At 38.7% G+C, this 18,887-nt stretch overlaps 1 protein-coding gene across 1 annotated transcript in view; it reads right to left on the bottom strand.

Annotated features, from left to right (window-relative positions):
* JADE2 (jade family PHD finger 2) overlaps window positions 1–18,887 on the bottom strand; it is a 208,626-nt gene that overhangs the window by 133,203 nt on the left and 56,536 nt on the right. The window contains exon 4 of the mRNA XM_029285772.1: window positions 11,852–12,009. Within this exon, the coding sequence (XP_029141605.1) occupies window positions 11,852–12,009 (158 nt within the window). The remainder of the gene's footprint in view (window positions 1–11,851; window positions 12,010–18,887) is intronic.

Below are 18,887 nucleotides of genomic sequence, written 5' to 3'. Positions count from 1 at the left end.
AAGGAGGCATCTGCCTATTCTACTTCCAAATGTTTATTTTATTTAAATATTTATTCAATTTATATAGCCGCCCATCCCGCATTCATGACTTTGGGCACTTTACAATTGAAATATCAAAAACAATGCAATAGAATCACTAGGAGAGCACAGCCATTCAATATAACCATTTATAAGCTCCACACCACTGTTTGATCCCCTGGCCAGATGGCAAAGCCAGGTCTTCAGGCCCACCTGGAAGTAATTAAGGTCGGAGTCAGCCTGACCTCAGGGGGAATGAAGTTCATAGGGAGGGTGCAGCTACAGAAAAGGTCCTCTTCCTGATCCTGCCAGATGATATTTTCTAGTGGATGGAGCTCACAGCAAGCGTGAGCTCCAGCTCACAGCAAGGAAACTGCAAACTTATCAGTTTGACATCAATACCTGAAAAGGTTCTGGAAAAAAAAATCAAGCAACAAATCTTGAACACCTAGAAGCAAACAATAACCAGAAGCCAACATGGGTTGTCAAAAACAGATCATGCCAGACAAATCTTATTGCATTCTTTAACAATGTGACAAAATTAGAAGACCAGAGAAATGCTGTAGATATAATTTACTTGGACTTCAGTAAGGCATTTGATAAAGTAGACCACAACTACTTGATAAGATAGAAAAGTGTGGGTTAGACAGCATCACCACCAGATGGATTTGTAATTAGCTGATTAACCACACTCAACATGTAATCCTTAATGGAACTGCATCTACATGGAGAGACGTATGTGTGGGGTACCCCAAGACTCTTACTTAGGCCCAATATCTTCATCAATGTTTTAGATGAGGGGGACAAAAGGGGGAACTCATCAAATTTGCAGACAGCACTGAGCTGGCAAGAATAGACAACACTCCAGAAGATAGGCTTCACATACAGAAGGATCTTGACAGACTTGAACATATGGGCCCTATCTAATAAAATGAAATTCAATGGTGAGAAAAGTAAGGTTCTATACTTAGGCAAGAAAAATCAAATACATAGGTATAGAATGGCTCAATAGTAGTAACTGCGAGAGGAATCTTGGAGTCCTAATGGACAACCACTTAAATACGAGCCAGCAGTGTGCTACAGCTGCCAAAAAAGCCAACTTAGTCCTAGGCTGCATTAACAGAGGGATAGAATCAAGATCACATGAAGTTTTAGGACCACTTTATAATGAATCCAGTTTTGATGGTCACGGTACAAAAGGATGTTTAGATCCTAGAAAGAGTGCAGAAAAAAGCAACAAAAATGATTATGGGACTGGAGGCTAAAACATATGAAGAACGGTTATAGGAATCGGGTATGTCTAGTTTAATGAAAAGAAGGACTAGGGGTGACATGATAGGAATATTCCAATATAAGAGGCTGCTGCAAAGAAGGATGTGTGTGTGTCAACCTATTTTCCAAAGCACCTGAAGGCAACACAAGAAGCAATGGATGGAAACTAATCAAAGAGAGAACCGATCTAGAAGTTTCCTGAACAATTAATCAGTGGAGAAACTTTCTTCCAAAATTTGTGGGTGTGGAGGTTTTTAAGAAGAAATTATGGTCTTCTGGTTTCTAGGCTGATGCCTTAATACTATACCAAGCTGGCTCTCTTAAGTGACATTTAGGTTTATTTGAGTGAATGCAATTTTGTTATTGTTGATGAGTTGTGGAACTAGTTAGAGACCAGCAATATTTTGGAAAGTGAACACACTTTATAAATTCTATCTATAGTAGAGCTTAATGGCTGATGCTAACGTCACTGAGAAATGAAAATGGAAAAATCTACAGTTTCCCCTTCTGATCCATCTACTAACTTCTGTAAATTCTGTGGCTTGCCTGCAGTTTCCTCCTTACTAAACATCCTAGTTTAAGGGGAAAGTTTTTTGACCTGGCTTCTATTAAAAAGTCCAAGTTAGAAGAATGGGGAGGAGTTAATGTCTCCCTTAGAGGTGCTTCTTAAGTAACAGACTGATCACAATAAGCATGGGAGCTTTCTTCTTATTAGTTATTCTACCCATCAGAAATGTATGGACCTGGGAATAAGAAACTGTGTTGGAAGTTTGTTTTTTTTAAAAGATGTATGCCCTTGCTGCCTTACCTGAAACAGGCTCTCTCAGGTAACACTCCTCCTCTTCATTAAAATCTTATTCTCATTCCCAAAACAAACCGATCCTCATTAGGAGCAGAGCATAAGTGCTCCAATTTTCAGAGCTAAGGGAACATATAAGCTCTTTCACTAGGCTTTGAATTTATTTATCATGCTTGAAGTTACATTTTTTAGTTTGTATGTCATTGAATCCTAGTTTCCTTGAGTGCTCAAGTTGAAAAGAAAGGTGGGATATAACTCAAACAAATAATGTGTTTAGAGATTCATTAGCAGAATTATCTTTTCTATGTTCTCTTCTGACAACAAAAAGCATGTGCCTGAATAAAGGATGGGTTTCTATCACTAAAAGTAAACAATTCATATCTAGAATGGGGAAAAAAGTTTCATAGAAGAAAAGAAATAGGAAAAGAAAACAAGGCAGCTGAGATAAAGATAGAGCAGGCCCTACAACTTACGATGGATCCTCAGTTCTCTATTGTTTTACAATCAGGCAAGCAGCTAACATATTAATAATTAGTCTGATGTATGTATGTCAGCACTTCTGATGGATTCTGCTTAGCACTGTGGGTCACAAGTAATATTGAACCTAAACTAGAAAAGAATTGCTGAATGACTGTAATTAAATATCTAAGAATCACCAGGTTTTTAAAATTATTGCAGTTATGAAAGCATGCATATTCATGTAGAGCTATACAGAAAAATAACAGCAACTTTTTAGGTACATATTCATAAAGTTGCTATGTATTCAGGACCTGGTCAAAAAACAGTAACATCTTACCTATAATAGCAGGAGTGCAATATGGTAAATCTACCAAGAATATCTTAAAATTGCTTTGGTGGTAGTCTATGCGGTACTAAAATCATAAATTGAGAGTTGTTCTCTCAATTCATTTGGACATTGGGAAGAGTAATAAGGAGAACAATCTCTAATTTAATTAGAAGTTAAATAATGAATCCTTCCAAAATCCTTTGCTAATCTTGCATAATAGGTGTAATCTAGAGACATTTGGAATATAGAATCCACTGGTTTCTAAATGTTGACAATTCCATTGGAATGATTTGATTTGCTACAGATCCAGGGAGAGGATCCAGGGAGTCAGGCTATTCTCCAAAGCGCCTGAAGGCAGGACAAGAAGCAACGGGTGTAAACTAACCAAAGAGAGAAGCAACCTAGAACTAAGGAGAAACTTCCTGACAGTTAGAACAATTAACCAGTGGAACAACCTGCCTCCAGAAGCGGTGAATGCGCCAACACTGGAAGTTCTTAAGAAGAAACTGGACAGCCATTTGTCCGAAATGGTGTAGGGTTTCCTGCCTGGTCCCTTCCAACTTTATCATCATCATCATCATCATCATCATCATCATCATCATCATCATCATCATCATCATCATCATTATTTGGATTTGGAACGATCCCTTACAATGGAATTTCTCTGACAATGCACGAATTCATCCACTTTATTCCAAACCCTTTCATTCCAAATGACTGTCTCTGAAATCCACAGTAACTACAAAAGCATCTACAGAACCAAATATATCATGCAAAATAGCCCAGAATTTTTCTTTGTTTCTCTCTTGCTGTGTATATAAAGGAAATCCAACAGTCAATTTGGATGCCACAATGAAACAAAGCTTGATGGGAACAAGACACAATGTATCTTGACCTCACATACTCTCTTTTCTTTGGTGCAACTATTAAGGAGGAGATCTGAAGTTTGTGCTTTAATTTGCTAAGCTCTATTTTAGTGCTACAGTACTGTCCAAAGCTAGAACATTGTTTGATTTAAATGGCTTGCTAAAAAACAAGCCAACACCACAATTCTGAATTTTGTTTATTTCAAAAAAGTTATAGTTAAAAATAAGCGAATTTGCTTAGGGGCTATAAAGTAACAAGCTCTGCTTATGGAAAATGAAAACCTCAATTTTACCCTATAACTCTACTTGAAAATAAGTGGAAAAAATTGAACCCAACATTTACAGCAATGTTTACTATAAAATAAGAATAGTCTTTTCTAGCCCAAGAGCTCTGTTCCCTCTAATTTCTGACATTTCATGTGGGGAAAAGATTGTTTTGTGCAGCTTTTCCCAAATCAAGTTATTACTACTATTTTTTTTATGGGGCATCCACTTTAACAATCTTCTTCATCTTCTTCTTTAAGCTGCAATTCCCTTATCTTCAACCAATGTGGAACACCATCAGGTTTGGGCAACTGGACTGATTTAAACAAATTTCTCCTCTCAGTTCTGTAATTCATGAAAATTATAAAAAAATCCATAATTATTTTTCAAACTAGGAACAGAGTTATCAAGAATTTAAGATTCTTTTTATGATAATAAAGCTCACAAATAAAATGAAAGGCAAAAGAAAAAAACTCAACCAAAACCACTTTCGTCCCAAAAACCAACGATTTATTTGCTGGAACTGAAGGAGGAACCGAGAAAATGGATATCTTATTTCTTTTTCCCTTTAGAAAAAAATCCCACGGCCATTCACTATCTAAATATTTGCCAGCTAAGATGATGTTCTGTCTAAGGCAGGAGTCCCCAAACTTTTTGGCACCAGGGACCAGTTTCGTGGAAGACAATTCTTCCATGGACCGGGGAGGAGGGTTCATGCGCATGCACAGATGGAGCTTCATTCACTCAGCTGCCGTTTGCGTGGCCCAGTTCCTAACACACAACGGGCCGGTACCATGGTCTGTTGGAGTTGTGGGGCCCTGGTCTAAGACATATATTGAAATGATTTCCTAATATGTCATATGAAGCTGTTACTTTGATTTGTGGCTTCCAGCCTTTTATATGGAATTTAAGAATTTGAAATGTAAATACCGTAATCATCAAGAGTGATAGTACTAGTCCAACACATGGTCCTCATTTCTTTACTGATGACCTCGCTATACCTTTTTTTCATGTTCATAGATGCATTATGTTATAAGGAGACCTTACAGAGGATGAAATATCTGTTTACATTTCAATAAATTTTAAGTACTCTGTTTGACCAAATCAAGACAAAAATAGTAATAACAGTTTTTTGACGATTAGACCTCGAAATAGTGTAGTGGTAACATGTACTTACTCCACTCATTTACCAATGCCCTGCCTACACCATCTATCTTCTCTTACCTCATTCCCCATAGTGTCCTTCAATGACTCTTAAGATCTTTCCCCACTGCCTGTATTGTATTGCTAAATACTAAAAGAATCCTTCATTAGAATTTCATATTCCCTGTCAATTTTATTTTCAGCTCATTTTCAAATGAAATAGAAATGTACCCACCAGATTCTTACATTTTCAAAGCAGTGAACTCATATTTTTTAATATATGCTAGAAGTTATCTATTTTGCATCTAAAACCCACCTTCCCTATTTTAATGGGACTATTTTACAGAAGTTAGAAAACACCTGGGCAAAACATGGGAGGGGGAGTACTAATTGAAGGAACAATGGATACTTTACATTTCATTTCCCTCCTTCCTGTTTGCTAACATAAAGACATCCAAGAAGGTCACTATTTACACACCATAGTTCTGATTCTCAAGTGCCCTGCACTTAACAATAATCATCTGTGCCAGAATGACTAACTGTAACTCATAATTGCAAGATTCAGTAAATGTTTCTCCTACAAGTTTAATACTTATTTTTATACTGAATTAGGGGGCTCAACTGCCTTGAAAGACAAAACATTTCTGCCTATGCAAAAATGTAGGAAATTTAAAACAGGAAATGCTGAGCACTTTGGAGGCACCTGCTGTACCGACACAGGAAGCTGTGGCTTCCTTATGTGTTTATTGGTTTAGATAGTGGTCCACTGTGCAAATAGCTAAGGAAGAGTTGTGTGAGAGAGATGGGGAAGAACAAATACAGATGAATGAATTTAGGTCAATGTGTCCATCTGTGAACTTGAAGGAATTCCCTCAGTGATCGAATGCAGTGAATTTGAGGTTATAGCATAGAAATGCAGTGAATTTGAGGTTATAGCAGGAATGCAGTGAATTTGAGGTTATAGCATAGACCAGGGGTCCTCAAACTTGGCCACTTTAAGACTTGTGGACTTCAACTCCCAGAATTCCCCAGCCAGCATGGCTGGCTGGGGAATTCTGGGAGTTGAAGTGCACAAGTCTTAAAGTGGCCAAGTTTGAGGACCCTTGGCACAGACCAACTCACTCACTGGGATCTCTTGACAGCCTGAAATAGACGGGCATGCATTTGGGACACCAAACTTTGTTTAACAACAACATCTCTTCCCCCAACTAGATTCACTCCATCTATTATAGCAAGACAGGTGCAGTTTTATATTTCAATAGATATATTTTCCCAATGGTTTAACCTGCTCCTTGTGGATGCAGTGAATATGTGATTCAGCCTTTGGAGCTGTAATTTTGCTTTCTTGCCTTGTTTTCCCAAATCACTGTTTTGTAACTGATTCTTCTTGGTGGAGCTCAGATTTTTAGAAATTCAATAAATCTGCTACTGCAAATCTTATCTGAGTCTGCACCTAGCACAGGAAAACCTGACCACCTCTGCATCTAACAAATCCAAGATTAACTCAGAAAGCAGACTTGATAAACAGATGGAAAAAATACCTTTTTTAGCAGTAATAAGATAGTATATTAACCATCACTACGGATGAAATTATTTCTAGATTTGGAAAACAAGAAGATCTGGTGTATTTCATCACCCTAAGTTTTCTTCACCTCTCCAAAGCAGAGGTCCCCAATCTTTTGGGCACCAGGGACCAGTTCGGTGGAAAATGTTTTTTCCCATGGACCAGAGTGTGCATGGTTTTGTGTGCTGCCTGCATCCCATGGATGGGGCTTTGCTTGTTTGTGTGGCCCAGTTGCTGGCATGCTGTGGCCCAGTACCGGTCCACGGACCATGGGTTGGGGATCCCTGCTCTAAAGCACTACATATGCACTAAATATCTCAATGTGTGTCTAAATGATACAGTCTTTCCTAGGATGTTCTGCACCAAATGTGAGAAATCTTCAACTTGCATGATCATGAGCCAGCAAAACCAATAATTGGATATTATGTTGGCTACATATAGGAACTGAAATCCACCCCGTCTGAGGGCAAGCCAGGACAATTTTACTGCCTACTGAGGACTATGTCTGAGGGCTAGGCTTAATCCAAACGAGTCTTGAATTCCTAGATTCCAAAGGAATCTCAAGTTTCTACTGCTGTCCTGGAACGAGGCCAGAATATTCAGTAGCCTTCCACCAGGGAGAAAGCGCTGAGCCTGTTAAACAACTGCATGCCTGCAAAGTACATTTGCAAAAATGTGAATCTGTTTAGCCTGGCTTTTAATAGGAACCTCCGGCCCAGGCAGTGCCAAGGTATCACTTTTCATCTTGACCCAGCACCAGATTCAACCTTCAGCTTTACAGCAGAACATTCAAGGCTGCAAATAAGTATGCATGTATCAAAGTTGGTAAAGACAAATACTCTACTAACGTGTTAAAATACCGAGTAAGTTTAAAATGTAATCTGCCTAATTTCCTTTCCAATTTCTCATTAAGATTTTCTAGTTTTTGAAGGTGACTTCCTTCCCTGCCCCCTATACTAATCAAAGGAGATGAAAGCACAAAAGTTTATTTCATAACTTTCCTTCGCCAACAGCTGTTGCTGCTGTCACTGCTGAGCAAGCAGTGCTTCAGGCAATTATTGACTTTGCTGAATCCTGTGGGGAGGGAGAGATTTCCTGGATAAAATCTGAAGAACACCTTAAACATGTTTAAAATTCTGTTTCCTGTCAAACCATTATTTTTACTGAGTAAGAATGCTATCTAATCAGTCTTCACAGTGACACTTAACATCTTTGAAGTAAAGCAGCCTCCCCAAATCTTTTATACATTTTATCACAGCTGACTTTTACAAAAAAAAAAAAAGGAAAAAAAGGGGGGGGGGAGTAGAGACAGAGATAGTGTTAAGTCAGTGCACAGCTTCCTTTTCTGTATATTGTATACATGGGGGAATGGCAACTGGATAATTACATTATTAAAATGCTCTTTTTATTAGCGATAAAGAGACTTTATGTTGTGCATAAAGAGACCGTCACATATAACCAAGGTCCCAAATTTCCTAGTACAGGGGTCTTCAAACTTGGCCCTTTTATGACTTGTGGACTTCAACTCCCAGAATTCCTCAGCCAAGCACGCTGGCTGAGGAATTCTGGGAGTTGAAGTCCACAAGTCATAAAAGGGCCAAGTTTGAAGACCCTTGTCCTAGTATAACAAAGTGTTGCTTAACCAGGTTCAAACTAGAAAAAAAAATATTCTCAGTGGACTTTGAAAGAAAAGATATACATAGGAAATAGCTTGGTCAAGAAATGTATGAATAATGCTACTTTGTTTTTATTACTGATTAAAACACTTATATACTGCTGTTCATAAAATAACTTTTTAAGTGCTTTAACATTAAATAAAGAAACAAAGTTAAACAATCAAAGACATGAATAGGTACAAAAAAAGAATTTGTCCCTAATGCAAGAGACCTGGGTATAAAGATCAGTCATTGGTACCTAAACAATGTAACAGTAAGACCATTGAATGCTACTGGAGGGGACCATTCCACAGAGCAGGCATCCTCTCCTGCATAACTCTAAGGTGACAATCTACACTTTGTGAAACTTTGCAATATGATCTCCTTGGACAATCTCAGTGTTTATGCAGTTTATAAGCAGAAAGTCAATCTCGTAGATCAAAATCATCCAGACCTTTATGCATGAATAAGAAAACCTGTCTGTGGCCCAAAAGCAGATTAATACACCACAATATGCTGGGGTCATCATATTGCCCAGCCAGATGCTCAATGTAATAACCCGACCTCTGCATTCTGTGCTCACTGCAAGTTTTAGAATAATCCAAATATGCAGTTAACCAATGCTTTGACAGCAGTGGCCACACAATTCCTCTTTAGGAAAAAGCAAAAATGACCAAACGGTTCTCCTGATGATTGCATCCACTGGTTTCATGTAGATCAGGGGTAGTCAACCTTGGCTCTTTTATGACTCATGGACTTCAACTCCCAGAATTCCCAGAAGCTGGCTCAGGAATTCTGGGAGTTGAAGTCCACGAGTCATAAAAGAGCCAAGGTTGACTACCCCTGATGTAGATGGTTAAGAATTATTTGGGATATAATTATACCTTGATCAACTGCCATGATTCTAAGGTACTGTCATTCAATGTTATTTTCTAATACTGTCTCTGCAAGTTGGCATGTTTCCAAAACCATCTCATGGAGCTGATTGAGAAGAATACCAATGGTTAATAGTACAAAAAAAAAGCTGCAGGATCAACAAAATCACACTGTCATCTCTTTCTCATAGAAGGTCATCCATCAGGTCATCCAAGGCTAATTCAGTCTTAAAATCGTGTCCAAGTCCAGGTTGAAATTCAACATAATTGGTTTTTTCTCAACAAAATGAGATACACAATATTATCCCTCTCCAACCCCTTGCCCCATGTTTTGTCCCTCAAAAGGGGGAACTACCACCTCTTTAAGAGCTAGTAGCACAAGCTACCCCTCAAAAATGTGCTCAATCACTTTACAGATATACTTAGCTCAGCTAGCTCTAACAGCCAAGAGGGGAAGGGGTCAAGAGGTGCAGACTGATCAGCTATAAGCATCTTGTACATATCCTCAGGCCTTCAAAACTGAAAGCACTGAGACATAATTGGACCAAATGATACACCAGATACTATGTCAAAAGTAGAATACGAGATGACATGAACATGATTTTATCTTCCAAATGTCTTGCAAATTGGTCATAGTAGGCTTTTGGGATTATCAAGGGCAAATACCAAGACCTTAATTATTCTGAAGAGCTCTGCTGGATGTCTATTTGAGGATGCAGTGAAGATTACAAAATAAACTTTTTTGCAGTCTCATCACAAATTAGTAGATGTACATCATTTTAACTTTCTCTTGGCCTGGTCCATTATTCTCTGTTCCAGAAAATCAGGAAAAATAGTGGTTCTATGGTATATAATCTAAGAAGACATTTGAGGCTGATCATGTCATAGTTTTTTTCCTCATAATTCCATTTTCAATCAGAGCCTTGATAGGATTCTTGCTCTTGCAAACTCTCCTGGAGGATTTAAGAATTCATTGGCTTCTCTAAGTCTTAAGATGGAGCACATTAGTGGGCCCTTAATCCTTTCAGAAGAGGCATGCCACCACAAAACCAACACTCACCAGATGACAATCTGATCAAGACAGTCAAATAGCTTTTGTCATCACCACTACCCCATATCCAGTCTACATCCCCCAACAACACAGTAAGGTGGATTGGGCTGAGAGAGAGTGACTGGTCCAAAGTCACCCAGCTGGCTTTCACGCCTAAGGTGGGACTAGAACTTGGTTGCCTGGTTAAAATTAAAATTCAATTCTCTGTGGGAACAGCACATACAAGTGAAAATCACCCAACCATCCAAGCTTTGACCTATGTGTTCAAGGAAAACACCCAGTTCTGTCTTATCTTTCATCAGAACAGAACCAATGGTAAGGAACATCAGTTCTCACCTAAGAGTATCCTATCCACACATTCTAAATTCATCCCCTTACAAAAGACTTGGGACTCACATTATTATAAGCATTAAAAGCAACTCCTACAGAGCAACTAACTCTTTTAAAGTTGCTCTCCAGTCCCACCAGCATGTTCAAAATAGACCTGTGTTAGAGAAACAATCTATAGCTGGTTAGCAAGGAAATACCCAAGCACCTCCTAGACGTTAATAGAGCTAGAACAATATGTCTCCTAGTTCTCTTTAAAGCCAAGAAAAGGCAAGAAATTTTTTTTTAAGAGCTAGTAGGTTCTAATGAGGCAGAATGCCTTTCATCTCCCTTCCAACCTCCCTAACCTTTTAGTAAGTTCTCATTTGGTTAATTTTGGTGATTAAGAGTTACAGTTCATGTTTCATATTAAAATAATGCATACTTTGAAAATGACTCAGAAGAAATGCTACGGACAAGTACTGCATCTTTCTGCTTCCTTTTTCAGATTTCAATGCAAACCTAAAACCAGATGCCCCTGCTTTAAAAGTTGCACTAAAGAGTCAGTTGTAATGATCTGATTTATTAAAGCAGCAGCAGATTTTCAGGTGTGCACAGAAGCTTGAAGGAAGAAACAAGCTATTCAATAAACAGAAGAGAAGAGAAGCACTGTAATCAAGCAAATTCTAAAGCTGCTCCTTCCACGTGCTTTTTGTAGCATGCACAGTCCCATTTTATCAACCACTCTGGCTTGCACTAACAATGCCTTCCAGGACAAAGAAGAAAATTTCAAAATTATAGAGTCCTTATAAAGTCCTTGTTCCTAAATGTTAAATATTTCCACAGAAATCATCCATGGTAGACATGGCATGCTCCAAAGGTTTAGTAACAACAGTAATGAATTTCTAAACATACATACAAATATACAGGTAGAACTTTACCTATTGTTTTGCTTATGCATTTTAGATCCAGAATCCATTGAGAAACATGTTCTGCCCTAAACTGCCCTGACGAATCACTTAGAAGTTCTTGCAGCACAGCTGTGGTACGAGTAACCTCAAGTATCGCACTGCATGGTTTCTTTGCCTTTAATTACCAGCAGACTTACTTAATGATTTTGGAAAGCCCTCAGTGAAACACAGGTGCTAAACAATGAAATCAACACAGTGCCCCAGAGACAAAGCCAAGCCAAACCCAACCATAAACATGTATCTCACTCAGGAAAGAGAAAAGGGTACCAGCCTCACTTACCTAACCTCTGGTTCTGGGATTGTTTCTGTATTTGCTGGCACTTGAACACCCTTCTCCCACTCTTGTCTCCAGGGATCAGCAAGGATATAGTACTCATCTGGGCTCAGCTGGAAAGAATCTGGAATCTTCATTGCTGTTATCAAGTCGGTGCGAAAAACCTGAAGATGAGGAGAGAGGAAGAGGACAATAATTAAATCACTGGCAATGAAGACTTTGAAAGCAGAGACTTTGCTAAGCTTGGAACAGATGAGGTAGTTGATTGGACAAGCTGGAAACAGATATGGCCAATAAGATGGCTCCTTACATACACGCTAAGCTGGCATGTCTGAATTCTGCCAATCAGAAGAAAAAGCAAGAAAACCAGGGATCAAATAGGCAAATCTGAAGAACTGGAGAGGAACATATCATATCATAGAAGGGCTTGCTTATAAAGTTGGGCAATACTGCATTGAATAAGGCTGAAAATGCTGTGATATTCACAATTATGAAAAAAAAGTTACCCAAATTTATTTCTGGGCAAGTGAAGCACTGAACAAGGGAGCTAAGTTCCATTGAAGGTAGAACTAACACTGAGAACACTTAACATTGGAGAAAAAAGACAAATACTTTTTTTGTTCAGGTGATGAATGTATGCACCCACCCTCCCCCTGATAATCCTAAATGAAATTAGGAACTATTATTCTGGCTTTCTTTCCATTGTGTTTCTCTTCCTTTGGACATGTTCTTTTCTTATATTTCCCATGTGCACAGTCTGAATTCTCACCTATGTTTCATTTTACTATTCATATAAATCGGGAAAGCACAAATTGTCTCCTCTTAATTTTTGAAAACTGCAAAATTATTGTTAAGGCAAATACCACTATACCAGGGGTGTCAAACTGCCGGCCCACAGGCCGGTTTCATCATACCAGAGCCGCACCCACCCCATTGCCAGCAATGGCAAAAAAGCTCCGATACATTGCGCGACGTCACATGACGTTGTGAGTTTGACATGTCTGCACTATACTGAAGAGAAAGATCACAAACACTTTGTTTACTAATGATCAGAAACACAGGGGGATCTTGGTATGGCAATATTAGCAAGTAGTCTTCAATTTGTACTTTATAATTAGGGATGCAAGACAGAATGCTTGGAAACCAGTATATGCTTGGATTTGCCCTCATTTCTCCCAGAAATTATTCTGGAACAGCAACTTATAGTGTTGCTTGTAACTTCTGAACTGAATAGTTTTGTGTGTATGTGTGTACAGGATAAGCTAGGGAATGTTTCTTTCCTTCTTTCTAGAGGTTCTTAATTTCACTGTAGGGGCAGAAAAAGAGACTTGCCTGTGACAATCTGGCATAGTATAGCAGATCTTAAATCTTGGTAATTTACTGCAGGATGATTTGCAGCCTTGAAGCTTGTATTCCACATCTGGCATGGCAGTGACGGAGAACAAAATAAAGCACCCTAGTCTAAGCAACCCAAACTCTTGCCTGTCATGCTTTTTCAAAATCTGCTTTAAAAGCCCATACTTAACTTCCATCAATAAGCTATAGGTTTGAACAAACTAGTGAACAATATAAGTCTGTTCAAGCATATACCATTTGAATTCCATACATTCATATTCACTTGTCTAGCATATTGTTAATATATGTTGAAGAAACTCTCTGAAACAAAGGATTCCCATCTTTCTGTAAGTATTTTTTTTTTAAATTACTGTTTTGAAGTGCTTTAGAATGTTAGAGAGATACGTTTTCTTTTTTCCCTTGACTTCTCTAAATCTTAGTACTCTATACGATTTCCTTGGAGCAATAGAGAAAAAGTATACATCCATAAAAAAAATCTTGCCTATTGAGTAGTGATCAATAAACATAAATTGTGGGATGTAAATACATACTAGATCTACATGTGGATGGATTTATATACCACAATGCCCCATCACCCTAACTTTTTTTTCAAGTTAGGAGCCTCACAAGAATTTGATAAATATATGTCATAAGCTATAGTATACTCATGGTATTGTACTTCTTCAGGAAGAGAGAATTTGCACATTAGGGTGAACCCATGACTATTTTTGCACAAACTAGCCAACTACATTTCAACCTAGTATGTTGCATCAACCTATTTCTATGGTACAGGATATTAACCCAGAAAAGTGGATTAAGTGCATAAATCACACTTCAGTTCTATTCAGGTAAGCCTATCATAGGAGCACAGGGAGTGAATTGGTGAGTATCTGCCAAATAGAATGAAACAGTCCTTGTACTGTCTTCAGACATTAGGCAAACAAAAATAGTTTTAAATAAATAATTTAAAAGGACAAACTGTGGCTACCGAGCATAATAATTCTTACAGAAATGTAAACATATGGAATAGTATTTTGATAAATGTACTCCCTGTCAGCCCTTCCCAGACGGAAAACCTGACGAAATGACTTAATTATACTTTATTGCAAGGCTACATTGACAGAATCTTGCAAATCTTCCTGAGACATTAGGAAGATTCCTTTCTGAGTTTCTTTCTCTATAGCAGTGGTGGTGAACCTATGGCACAGGTGCCAGAGGTGGCACTCACAGCCCTCTCTGTGGGCACGCGTGCTGTCGCCCCAGTCCTAGGCCTTCAGCTGGGTTTTATAAAACCTTTTCACTTTAGGCCTCCGGCTGCCATGTGCAAAAAAAAAAAAAGGTTCAATCAATCAGTCAATTTCAACTTCTCACGGAAAAAAAAAGATCTTGCAAAGTTGGAATTGATTGATTGAACTTTTTAGTCCGACCCAATCTGCCGTTACCACCGCAGCCATGCCCACCCAATGGGCCAGACCCACCCAACTGGCCACACCCAGCCAATGGGCCACACCCACCTGGCACCCAACAATACATAAGTGGGTTTTGGGTTGCAGTTTGGGCACTCGGTCTCTAAAAGGTTCGCCATCACTGCTCTATAGGATACACACTTTTATCGATGATTCTCTGGTAGCATCCCCCCCCCAACCATCTGCCAAGGTCATTCCCACATATCATTACACTCCCACAGGTAAAACATACAAATACTGTATATTTGTAGAGCCGTGGTGGAGCAGTGGTTAGAATGCAGTACTGCAGGCTACTTCTGCTGACTGTTGGCTGCCAGCAGTTCAGCAGTTCAATTCTCACAGGCTCAAGGTTGACTCAGCCTTCCATCCTTCCAAGGTAAAATGTTGGGGGCAATATGCTGACTCTGTAAACTGCTTAGAGAGGGCTGTAAAGCACTGTGAAGCGGTATATAAGTCTAAGTGCTATTGCTATATTTGTTAAGGAGATAATTATAATGCCTTGAGGTATATGTGATGTTTTATTTGGTACGTTTGGTAAGTTTAATCACAATAATTTATCTAAACAAGTCTCAACTTCTCAGACAGCAAAGTAAATAATACCTTTTGATCAGGAAATAGTCTGAGAACAGTAATTTTTTTTCAGCAAACCTGCCTCGCATAGAAAGGTCACTAAGGATCTGGTTCCTTACAAACATGTACAGTAACTGCAATTCTTTGAAAAGCCATCTGTCAATATACACACATGGGTTATTATATGCCTTTGCAGAATCCTGTTTGGCTTCTCTCACTATACATCCTGCCAAAACATTTGACCCAGTGGATGCTAAAAAATGGAATTTAAGGAGGAGCAAAAAACCATTTTTCCAGTTTTCCAACCAATTTTCCAACTACTCAAGAAGAAAACGAACCTAGAACTTTCCTGATAGTTAGAATAATTAATTAGTGCAACAGCTTGCCTCTAGAAGTTGTGGGTGCTCCAATTCTGGAGGTTTTAAAGAAAAGATTGGACAATCATTTGTCTGAAATAGTATAGGGCAGTGGTTCTCAACCTTTTTAATGCCGCGACCCCAACCGGTCGTAAGTCGAGGACTAAACTGGTCGTAAGTCGAGGACTACCCAACCGGTCGTAAGTCGAGGACTTTCCCTGCCCGGGAGCGCCGCACATGCGTGGTTCCGCCCCCTGCGCCGGCCGAGGCGTAGCTGGCAAGCGGCAGAGACGGAGCAGGCCGACCACCAGCTGGCCCAGCCCAAGGGAGGTAAGGCACCTGCTGGAAAAGGGGAAAAAAATGGCGGACAAAAAAAATGGCGGACAGCCTTGCTTGGCGACCCCCGTGAAATGGTCGATCGACCCCAAATGGGGTCCCGACCCACAGGTTGAGAACCACTGGTATAGGGTTTCCTGCTTGAGCAGGGAGTTGGACTAGATCACTAGAAGACCTCCAAGGTCCCTTCCAACTCTGTTATTCTGTTATATTCTGTTATTCAGTTCCATATTTCATCAGATGAAATGAAACTGTTTTGCACATTGCAAAAAGGGGGATTTAAAACAAACCTCTAGGTCACCAGAACTCTGGAAAATTGACATATGTGTTTTTTCATCTTGTGATCATCCAGAGTTTTGCAGCCAAGAATTGTAGTTTCAGCCTGAGATTCCCTTGGCCGCAGAGCAACCATTTGCCCTGAAGGTACAGATATTCTGATGCAAAACAAGATGAGGACAATAGGCTGTCTCTCTATGTGTTGGATCTCTATGTAAGTTTTTCAATTAATTACCTCCTCCATGGCAGAAGAACATTGTGGCACAAAATACTGTACTGCATGAATTAAAATCTATCAGTTTACTTTTGAATAAACTCTTTCTTTTAAATCCATGTTGTTTACACTTAAACTTAACCTTGGACATAATCAGGAAAAGGTTCACCTGCAGATTTATCTTCTTTTCCCTTCCTGGCTGCCAAAAACAAACAAAAGTGCCATTTTTACAGACAGGCAGGCTGCTGCCCATGTGATAAACACAAAAATTCCTGTCTGCTGCCAACATTTACTTACACACACACACACACATATATTCATATATATACACACACACATATATATACACACACACATCATCAGTATTGAGTGATACAAAGAATAAAAGAACTGTGCATACACATGTGCTCCAGAAAACAACTTCATTTTATACATAAAGTGTTAAAGCATAAAAGTCAAATCAACAAGTTCAAAACTGCCTCTACAGCTAAATGCACTGTCGTAGTGCATCAAGCACACTTATACCAAAATGCACTCACAGATCTAAGAGTGGCACACCAAGCAATACTGTTTTTACAGATTTTTGTAGAAACTTCCACAGTCTCCAAAAATAAAAGTGTGCAAGAGAATATACAATGCAATGATGAATGAACAACCAAGTCAAAAATTTAAAAGAGACTCAACAAGCCATCAGCACAGAACCCTTGGGAATGAGGCATAACTAAATTATGCTGAAAAGGCTTGCTCTATTTGGCTGTATGTGTTCACTCTACATACTTCATCCTGTTGGCTGAGAAGCCTTCAGAATGTTTCTGAAAATTAAGTCATTATTTGACAGCATGCAACAACTCAGGGTTGTCTGCCACTCTGCCTCCATTAAAAATGAGTTATAGAGTGGATGTTGCAATAAGAAACAGCAGTCCTTCCTTTATTCTGCAGTAAAATGAATCTCAATATAATGAAATGTCAATGGCACAAAAATTGGTTTGGTCCAGGAATCCCTTGCTGTCCCAAGAAAGATTAGAAACAAATGGAATAGGAGTAAAAGAAATTTGAACTAGTTTAATATATTCTACTTTCAGAGAGGACTGTTGATCCTTAAGACCAAAAAAATTATATTAATCCTACCAATTTTTTTGTTGGTAGGGGCTTGGTTCTCAACCTGAGCATTAGGTGACCATGTCAGAGAAGATCTCAAATTAGCCTAAGGCACCAGAGACATAACTGACAGGTTAAGAGAGATCCACAAGTTCTCTTAGAAGATGAATAGGGAAAGTCCTAAATCTTATCAATGGTGAGTAAAATCTGTGGTCAAGAATTCTCAACAAATATAGGTCTAACTGATTCAGAATTGGTTCACATATCATAAAAACTTCATGCAGGCCCAAACAATTGAAGACAGGTGGGTCCTTCAAAAACCAAGGCAAAATGCCATGAAAGATTTTGTAGGTGATAACCAGCTGTAACTTCTAGACAGTCTTTAAGGGCAGTCCCATGTAGAACACATCGCAAAAGTCTAGTCATGAGGTGACTGGAGTACGAGTGACTGTCTGAGTTACCAACTTTATCAGTGAGGAAATGCCTCCTTCTCCACTAGTTCAAACAAAGGCTGTGTGAGAGAATCAGAAAGACTCCACCCTAATGTACATAAAGTTATATTGTTTCTAGATTAAAAATAATTTTAATAGAAGAGAATATATGAAAATAGTTGACTTGCTGAAATACCTGCATCCATACTATTTGTCTTCAGCCTTTGCTCTCAACATTCTGACAATTGCTCAGTATCAAATAAATGATTCAAAGGCAATTTTTATGCTTTTAATGCAAGGCAAACTACCCTAGGAAAAACCTTTGTAGGCATAGGGATGATTTACCTCAACAGAAACCTAATACTGAAGTTAAATCATTTAATTCCTTAAGCTTCAGCTGATAACCCAATTAAAGTTGAACTACAAAAACATAAGTAACCTTTTTCTATAATGTCAATTCCACTCTTTATACATCAGCAGCTCTTCCTATCCACCACATTTGTTCAGAGAATACTTCCTACCACAACTAAGCAGAGCAAAACTGAACTGTCCAGACATTGTCAGGATGCATCTTTCCAATAAAAACATAATTAACAGTCTAGTTTTTATAAGCCTGGGCTTGAGAAAGGTCAGCTTCCTTGAAGTCTCTATCTGGCAATATAACATAATAGTTAAAAATGCCGCAATAGCATTTCATTACCTAGCTGGTTTGAAGAAGAAAAAAAGAGATTAAGATAAATGCTAATTAAGCTTGAGACAGTATCTGCAAAACATCAGAACCCTTTTTGTATATTTTCTGGTTATCAGGGAAGTAAGTCAGCTAATGAAAATGAAAAAAGAGAAAGAAGACCTCCACCACCATCCAAAGCTAATCTAGCATCTTTTCTAAATATAACAAACATTATTGCTCTTTCCACGTGTTTGCTTTTCTCTGTCACAGTGTCATGCTGGAGGTGGTTT

Source organism: Protobothrops mucrosquamatus, unplaced genomic scaffold (assembly GCF_001527695.2).
Source record: "Protobothrops mucrosquamatus isolate PMUCROS unplaced genomic scaffold, P.Mucros_1.0 scaffold_186, whole genome shotgun sequence".
NCBI classification, from domain to species: domain Eukaryota; kingdom Metazoa; phylum Chordata; class Lepidosauria; order Squamata; family Viperidae; genus Protobothrops; species Protobothrops mucrosquamatus.
Note: the sequence above shows the minus strand (reverse complement) of the source record. Positions and strands in the feature narration are given on the sequence as shown.